This window comes from Limulus polyphemus, unplaced genomic scaffold, assembly GCF_000517525.1.
Source record: "Limulus polyphemus unplaced genomic scaffold, Limulus_polyphemus-2.1.2 Scaffold3070, whole genome shotgun sequence".
Lineage (NCBI taxonomy): Eukaryota > Metazoa > Arthropoda > Merostomata > Xiphosura > Limulidae > Limulus > Limulus polyphemus.
The window spans coordinates 98,330-108,167 of NW_013668680.1; the positions used below are offsets into that span (position 1 = coordinate 98,330).

Sequence of the window (9,838 nt, forward strand, 5' to 3'; positions counted from 1 at the left end):
GTTTGAAATTATGAACATTGCTCAACATCATGAAAATTAAACCTTATTTTCAATAAGCAATCCTGAAATATATTTGGGGGTGCTTAACTTTTTCCAGGTGTATATATTGAATTGGAGCAAGTCACAGTCTCGAAAGAGAAGCTTCCCTGGGTTGTATATGAAAGGAGAATCAGGATGTGATGGCATAACAATTGACGAGATGTTGCCAGCAGTAACCAGTCATCCATGGAATGGTGTGTGCATAATATGATGGAATGAAGGGGATGAGAAAACTTGTGTGATACAGCAGAACCCATGTTAAGCCTATGCGAAACGGAAGGAAAAAACCTGGAACTACATTGATATAGACAAGGAAGATCGATGACTGGACACCAATCTCCTGTCTTTATAGGCCCAACAACTAACAGGAATAACAACTTTGAAGAACTAGCCCAACTCTCTCACTACCCCCAGACCAGCCTAACTCAGATAACCCTAGAACTAAGTTCCAAATCCTGATGATCTGCAGGAGACGGAAACCCTACAGGTTGGGTGGATGATAGTGAGAAAGATGTGAACTGAACAACCAACTGTGACCCAAGGACCTGCAGAGTTTCTGAACCGATGGTTAAGATTACCACACGTCCAGAAACTCTTGGAACTGAGCTCCCACAGTTACTGAAGGTATATGATAATCACAGACACTGCTGGCGATCTGACTAGGCAGCAGAAACCTTGTATATAGACAGAATATATTCTGAGTACTGAGGAGCTGATGTCAGGGTTCAATACTCACTAATACGGGCAGAACTATGACCCCCTGAAGGAGCCGATGAAATTCAAGACTCCAACAACCACTGGGAGGAATGTAGAAGCCGAAAATTGACCATGCATGCTAACAATGGATTCGGCTCGTCCTTAACAAAACTGGTGATCCTGATAGTCTTCTAACCAAGTGAAGTGTAAAGAAACAAAATGTTGAAGTTAAATTGTAAGTCCGTAGACTTACTCTATCCCATCAGGGACATAGACCTATATAGATGAAGTACAAACTCCGCCTTAGAACCCGAAATTCGAGGGACAAATATTATTTGAAAATCTGAAAAATGACACCACCTAGTGGTGATAGGCGAAATCACGAAATTCCGAGAAAGTGTTGGATAAAGCATAATTGTCCCTTCACGTACCTAAAAAGTAAACCTTCCAGCATGAACCACAATTTTCGTGTATGGAGGGGGGAAAAAATAACTCTCAGACCGTTCAGCCATCAGTTAAGTCGCAGGCTTAAAACCAAATGGGAGAAACCCCAAAATATCACACACTCGAATAACCAACAGAAGAAAAACAAATCAACATGCCTTTCTTTTAATTTTTTATAGGTCATTTAAAGATCATGGTAAAGTAAGTTGTTTTGTTAGAGCAAAGGAACTGCAGAGCCATCTGCTACATCTACTCTCTGGAATGGAACCCTGGAAACTTGCCACTGACCCACAAGAAGGTTGAAAATCTAACAAACTAGAAGAAGGCACAGGGAAATGTGAATCTAAAATCAGGATCGCCTTCATATGCAGCCTCAGATCTCCCTGGAAGACCACCACAGATCAACTGAGAGTGACTCCCCCCCTCCCGATTGTTGTGCGATACTAGATATCAGAGTTAGGAGAGGAGAGACCCAATTGGCCTTTGTGATGGAAATAATAATACAGACAGGAATTCATACCATAACTGGCTTGCCAATTGGAAGAAAGAACTTATTTTTTAAATTTATTATAACTATTATTACAAAATCAACTGAAACACATGATAATGTCCAAAGTATCTCCAAATGACTGTAATACTGAGAAACCCGTTAGTGCTGCTTTATCAAGAAAAAGTGACAAAATTATCTGAATGAGGTGCTTATATACAGTACCAGCATAGATGGTGCATTGATGTAGGTGGAAAGTATCACAAGACAATTATCACCTAGGGCAATTGAGTGGAGTATAAAGGACTGGAGAAAGCAAGAAAAAATCAGACTAATGCTTAGATGGGCAAAGAAGAAACTCTGATGGTCAAGTAATAGCTAGAAGTGGCAGCAGAGGTAAGTATGTTTTAGAATATAACCTTCCAGTCAAATTCAACATAATATTTCATACTTAACATGGTTCCATGTAGCATCCTAAAGGTTAACATCACAGTTGAAATCAATACAGCCACTAAACCTGTCCTACAGAGAGAGCATGGAATGTTTCTTTACTCCACAGGTAACACTAAACTTGTGATTTAAAGAGAGACTGGAGTGTTTCTGTACTCTAAAAGTAATGCTAAACTTGTGATATAAAGAGAGCATGGAATATTTCTGTACACTAAAAGTAACACTAAACTTGTGATTTAAAGAGAGACTGGAGTGTTTCTGTACTCTAAAAGTAATGCTAAACTTGTGATATAAAGAGAGCATGGAATATTTCTGTACACTAAAAGTAACACTAAACTTGTGATATAAAGAGAGACTGGAGTGTTTCTGTATTCTTTAGGTAACACTATGCTTATGATTTAAAAAGAAAATGCAAATCGTTTTTATTTATTTCTATATACCTGATCTAATGATATGAAATCTATTTTCTGTGTTGAACGTGGGCATTTTTATGAGAAGAGGGAAATAAACAACTTTCAATGATAGATCACACTACATTTTTCACTAAGATAACAATTGTACTGCTAAAACTAAAGTTTGGAGTTATTATGTGAATAATTTCTTTTATGGTTTGATGAATATCATAGTAAGTTAATGTTAACTATAAAATGCCCACTGTCCACAGTATTGTTGTATCCAAATCAATAAAAATGAAAGTCAAAATTATAGAGATTACTACACCCCAAGATGTCAAATAGCAGGTGTTGCTTTAGTAAGAAAAACAAGTAAGATCTGTAGTTCTTATGCTTACTTTGTCATACTTTTTATGGTTCCTTAATTCTTCTTATATTTACTTTGTAGGTTTTTTACTTACCTTGTAGGTCTTATGCTTATTTTGTATTTCTTAAACTTACTTTGTAGGTCTTACACTTACTTTGTACTTCTTATGCTTACTTTGTAGGTCTTATGCTTACTTTGTAGGTATTCTGCTTACTTTCTACTTCTTATGCTTACTTTGTAGGTATTCTGCTAATTTTGTACTTCTTCTGCTTACTTTGTAGGTATTCTGCTAATTTTGTACTTCTTCTGCTTACTTTGTAGATATTCTGCTAATTTTGTACTTCTTCTGCTTACTTTGTAGGTATTCTGCTAATTTTGTACTTCTTAATGCTTACTTTGTAGGCCTTACGTTTACTTTGTAGGTCTTATGCTTACTTTATCAATTTCCATCCATACTGGGGCACCTTCTTGTAAACACCCAAACTCTACTTCTCCCTCATGAAAGACATATCCTTTTAAAGCAAACACATTTTTCACTTTAAATGAAAAATTCTGGAACAGAAATTTCATTATTGAGGTTAGAAAGAACACTGTTTCACATGAACTGTGTACATGACATAAAAATGACAAACATGGTAAAAGCTTAAATATTTTAGCAGTTTAATATGAGAATAGTATTATTTATTTACAAAACTAAAGCTGTGAAGTGTGTGTGTTTCAGAAGATAATAATGTTCATTGTTTTTATACTTCAGTCATTTTCTTAAACTTTCATAAAGGAATATTATGTTTAAAAATATAATTCTTTCAATTTCAGGATGTTTACTTAAAGGTTACACCATGTGCTTCATTACACCTTACAGTTTAAACCATGTGCTCCATTACACCTTACAAGTTATATCATGTGCTCTGTTACTCCTTACAGGTAAAACTATGTGCTCCATTACACCATACATGTTACACCATGTGCTCCATTACACCATACATGTTACACCATGTGCTCCATTACTCCTTACAAGTTAAACCATGTGCTCCATTACTCCTTACAGGTTAAACCATGAGCTCCATTACTCCTTACAGGTTAAACCATGTGCTCCATTACACCTTACAGGTTACACCATGTGGTCCATTACACCTTACAGGTTAAATTGTGCTCCATTACACCTTACAGGTTAAACTATGTGCTCTGTTACTCCTTACAGGTAAAACTAGGTGCTCCATTACACCATACATGTTACACCATGTGCTCCATTACACCATACATGTTACACCATGTGCTCCATTACTCCTTACAAGTTAAACCATGTGCTCCATTACTCCTTACAGGTTAAACCATGTGCTCCATTACTCCTTACAGGTTAAACCATGTGCTCCATTACACCTTACAGGTTACACCATGTGGTCCATTACACCTTACAGGTTAAATTGTGCTCCATTACACCTTACAGGTTAAACTATGTACTCCATTACTCCTTACAGGTTACACCATGCACTCCATTACACCTTACAGGTTAAATCATGTGCTCCATTACACCTTACAGGTTAAGCTATGTGCTCCATTACACCTTATAGTTCAAACTATGTGCTACATTACACCTTACAGGTTACACCATGTGCTCCATAACACCTTACAGGTTAAACCATGTGCTCCATTAAACTTTATACATTAAATCATGTGCCTCATTACACCTTACATGTTAAACCACATGCCATTTACACCTTACAGGTTAAACCACATGCTCCATTACACCTTACAGGTTAAACAATTTTTAACATTTGTTTGAGTAAAATTTCCATAAAAGATAGTTGCCCATTTAAGCAGTTACTTATCCCAATAAGTCCTAACAAACATCAACTTTGTTGGCAAAATGAAACTTGATACAGTGTAGTGCAAAATGACCAAGCCTAACGATTCTCAACCTGATCTCAATCGACACAAAAACATTTCTTTTCCTATCATACTGCAATATCATCTTTCAACTAAAATATAAAATGATAAAACTCTTTTAAAAAATGGAGACTGTAACTGTGGCAGTTTTTCATGTAAATGTAAATATCATAAAAAACAACAAAATTGCATATAACAAACAATATTACAAAAACTTACAATGCTATTTCAAGATGAAACATTATTTTACAGGAATAAAAAAGAAGGTATACCTTAATAAAGAGCTTGGATTATCATGTAACTTTTCTTGTGATTTACCTATTTCTATTTTATCAAATAGGTAAAATAATTTCTTATAACAAAGGAAATACATTTATCATGTTGATCATATTATTAACTTTGACAAGTCGTATTTCAACAGGACATATTAAATCATCAGAAATCACATAACAAGGTACCTCTAATGGTAAAGATACAAGTTTTATTAAATGTTAAATTATGTTTTAATTAGCATATTAAATCATCACATCATGAGGTACCTATAACAGCAAATTTCCAAGTTTTAATTTTAAATTATGTTTTATCTAGCATAATAAATCACGAGAAATTGTTTAAGGGGATACCTTTCTAAAAGCAAATATCCAAGTAAAAATTAAAATGTTTGAAAAATAAGGTATAAAATATATTGACACACATTTTGATAAATGAAATTCACAACTAACATTGTTTAGTACTCACCTCTGGTTGTTAACTTAGAAACAGAAACTTATAAATAGCCTCTAATAATGATACAGATCAAAGTGACAAATGACTTTTCCGAGTATCATTCAGTGGTTCTCATTACAACAGACAGTTTTGTTATAATCAGTGTTAAGGAATGAAAGTTGCAAAATACCTCCCCCAGAATCCTCCCCTGATCACACATTTGTCCTCCAGCTTCATGATAGAAGTTGGTTTTGCGTACCACTAACTGACAGGTGCTTCCAGATGGTGTCTCAGATACCAAAATGTTATCTTTAACAATGGCTAAAAGTTCAGTCTTTACGGGAAGAAATTCTGACATAAGCAGAAAGATTCATTAAAAACAAGATTAAATGTTGTATTAAAGTTAATTAAGCTTTCATTAAAATCTTAATCTAAAAAAAAAGTGTTTAAGTGAAAAGGCACTTGTATCCTATATTATTGGTAGAATATAACCTTATGACTACAACAGTACTTGATTAAAACATAATATTGTATTCCTAGTACAGTACATTTTAATGATTAGAACAGCATATTGTATTCCCAGTACAGTACATTGTAATGATTAGAACAGCATATTGTATTCCTAGTACAGTACATTCTAATGATTAAAACAGCATATTGTATTCCCAGTACAGTACATTCTAATGATTAGAACAGCATATTGTATTCCTAATACAGTAAAATATAATGAGTAGTACAGCATATTGTATTCCTAATACAGCAAACTATAATGATTAGAACATTATATCGTACTCCTAATACATTAAAATATAATGATTAGAACAGTATATTGTATTCCTTAGACAGTAAAATATAATGATTAGAACAGCATATTGTATTCTACTACAGTAAAATATAATGATTAGAACACCATATTGTATTCCTAATACAGTAAAATATAATGATTAGAACAACATATTGTATTCCTAATACAGTAAAATATAATGATTAGAACAGCATATTGAACTGAAAACGAAATAGACAATTAATTTTACAGAAAACATTCGATAGATGAGAACCTTGGCTTTCTATTGGTTATAAATAATATAGTAATGAACAGCTTAAAGAACTATTGGAAGTTTCTGAAAGAGAGGATGTGACAGATGGGCATGGCATTTCATAGTTCTGTAACCAAATAAGACTGAAGGCTATATAAAAATTTCGTACTTCTTGGAGGGGTGGTAAATAAATTAGAGAAGAGGGGGATGTCTAGAGGGTGAATGTTACAATTCTCACTGTAGGGGAATTCTACATTTTTTTAATATTGCCTTACAAAAGTAAGAAATTAAAACCTATATACTATTAAAATATGGATTATTAGCTACATTTTTATGCTATATTTTTTGGGGAAAACCATGAAAAGAAAGCAACTCGCTAAAACCTCGTGACATGCACAAAAACAAATGCCTCAGGTGAAAGGGATAACTAAAACAGTCTTGTATATTGTATCTTCAACATCCAATCTAATGCAATGGCTAAAACAGCACTTGTAGATTGTATATCTAGCATATTACCAACTTTTTGTAGCATATTACATTATATTATAATGAAATAAAATCTCCAACAAATAATTGAAATAATACATTGAAAAATATTATTCAATATGATAGTTCACATTCACATCAAGCAGGCTTACAAACAATGCAAGTAGAATCTGATTTTCATCTCACTGTAATTTCAGGAAGAAAAGGTGGCTTAAGGCTAAAATTCATAAAATCTCTTCAAATATTTAATGATACCATGAAAATATCCAAACTGTCAAGAAGAGATTTTGGTTATGCAACTAACAACCAAATTATGATCTTGTAGTTTCTTCAGTGTGTGTGAATATGCTGTTAATTATTCAAAATTATGAATTTATCTAAATTGCACTATTATTATGTGAAAAATAGTTGCACTTACTTATATTTTTAATATATGCAACTACATACTTATTATGATATGTAGTTGCATTACTGTACTATAGATATGCATGACTGTTTAGGTTAATGTGAGTGTCAAGACTTAGATAGTTTAAGTATAGCATGGGTGTTAAATTTAGCTATTTTTAGAAGGTGCTAGTTTATCTCAGGTTTGGTTACATAACTGTGTACAAATCACACGATGTGTAATTCAACTGGTGCTTATTGTATTATTGCTTCCCATTACTAGAAACTTATAAGCTTCAATTTAGTTTTTATTGATTCATAATATCACATACTGGAATGTTCTAGGCCTTCGTCAATCTATAAACACATGTACAAAATGTAGTTCAAGAAAATAGATAGATAGACAGATAGCTACATCTAGACTGAATAATTGTGAGTTTAGCCATAAAGAGCACAGTAGAAATTTTAAAGTGAAATTATCACTGACTGTATTGTAATAACAGAGCATAAAAAATAATACATCTTGTCAAATTATGTTCTAAAGTAACTGAGCCAGTCTGTGTAGATTTTGATGAAAAACAGACAATTATTTAAAGCTGTGGATACAACTGTGATAACCAACAGTGTATATATATATTATATTTGACTTGTTTTAATATATTATTTTAAAACAAGTGGACTGTGTGCTGTTTATTGCCAACAAGTCATAAACACCTACTGTACAGAATCTGGCCCATATATACATCAAAGCCTGGCATGTATATGTAAGACAAATATTCATGTTCAGTTTTAAAGTAAGCACAGACAGTATTAAGGTAAACCATAAAACATACCAACCCACGTTTTATCAGAACAATATTCATATTCAGTTATATTTTAAGCACAATCAGTTAAGATTGACAAACATTTACCATACTGTTCATTATGAGAATAATACTCATATTTATCCATATCATCAGTAGGAAGAATTCCACGATGGTTCAACATATCCACAAGGTGCAAAGAGACAGCTGGTAGGTGGCCTTGAGGTTTCTCATCAACAGCTGTTCTTTTGTTCTGAAATAAAATGTTTTCCTTTGAAATTAACAGTTTATGATATGGTCGTATGACTAGAAAATGCTACCTTTAAATACCTATTGACAAAGATTAGTAAACACGATAAAGATCCTTTGTACAATATGAAAATATTGAAGCTCATACAACTCAAATATCAAAATTGTTTACAGTATTTATGTTTACATTTTCATGGTATCATTATATTTTACATATAGATTTTGCTATTGTGAAATAAGTATAAAAACATTTTACATATAATTCAAGAACTTGGTAATTCATATGTACATATCAGTATATATTATTTTCGACACACAATTCCATAACTTTGCACTTCAGATAGCATATATCAGTTTATATGATTCTTGACACATAATTTAATAACTTGGTACTTTAGATAGTACATATCAGTTTACATGATTCTTGAAAAATACAAAAAACAGTATTAGGTATTTAGGTACAGCGAAATATTATTTACAAACATAGATAATTTAAATATCACAGACTTTACCCAGAAAACAAGAAGTTATTTTTGAATCTGTTGAGGATACCATAACAAATATAAGAAAATATTATAATGACATTCATCAATAGAATTAGTTACAACCTGCTCTTCCTTCATCTTTTTATTGAACACATTCCAGTCCACCTGAAGACCACGAGAGAGAGCCAAATCTTCAATAAGATCCTGTTGAAGTCCATGTACAAAGTAACATTCCCATGCAACCTCACCTAGCAGAAGGCATACAGAATTAGATAACTATATTTCATGACATACTATACATACAAATCTTTAATCATCAGCTGACCAACATAAAGTAACCCTTCCCTACATCCAACTTAAGTAAGCAGCTTTCAAACAAACCATTTGATAACAAAATGTGTACTGCAAGGTTTCTTAACAAGATTAACATAACTTTTTTTTATACAAAACAAAAACACAAGTCCTATAAAGACTACATTAGGTTATTGGTGTACTGTGAATAAAATGTCTCTATCCATCCATTCGTACTCATTGTACATCCCCTTTCTAAGTAACTGGTAGGTTGCAAGTAAAATACATTGGTTTGTACAGTAACTATCAATATTTCTTAATCATTAAAGACAACTGAAAAAACTTAATATGAAGGAAAACACTAAACGTTCTCTAATGAAACAATAATATTTACTACAGATAGAAACCTCTATACGTGATTAGAAAACATACAACTAAGTTCTCAGTGGACTTGGTCTACGCTAACCACAGCCTAACAGCTTCTTATGTAATAATGATATATATCTAGGTTCATAGTTCTATACAGTGACAGGCTAAAATGAAAACTTTCAGGTCAAACCTGGCAAATATTAGGTCGTCAAAAAATTAATGTTGCTTTTTTTAGATGAAAAACCCGAACAACTTATATATCAAAAC

At 32.7% G+C, this 9,838-nt stretch overlaps 1 protein-coding gene across 1 annotated transcript in view; it reads right to left on the bottom strand.

Moving 5' to 3' along the window:
* Window positions 1-9,838, bottom strand: part of LOC106468595 (alanine--tRNA ligase, cytoplasmic-like) — a gene marked incomplete at its 5' end in the record, with an annotated part of 94,166 nt that overhangs the window by 51,221 nt on the left and 33,107 nt on the right. The window contains 4 exons of the mRNA XM_013929027.2: window positions 3,311-3,427; window positions 5,658-5,818; window positions 8,286-8,430; window positions 9,035-9,159. Of these exons, the coding sequence (XP_013784481.2) occupies window positions 3,311-3,427; window positions 5,658-5,818; window positions 8,286-8,430; window positions 9,035-9,159 (548 nt within the window). The remainder of the gene's footprint in view (window positions 1-3,310; window positions 3,428-5,657; window positions 5,819-8,285; window positions 8,431-9,034; window positions 9,160-9,838) is intronic.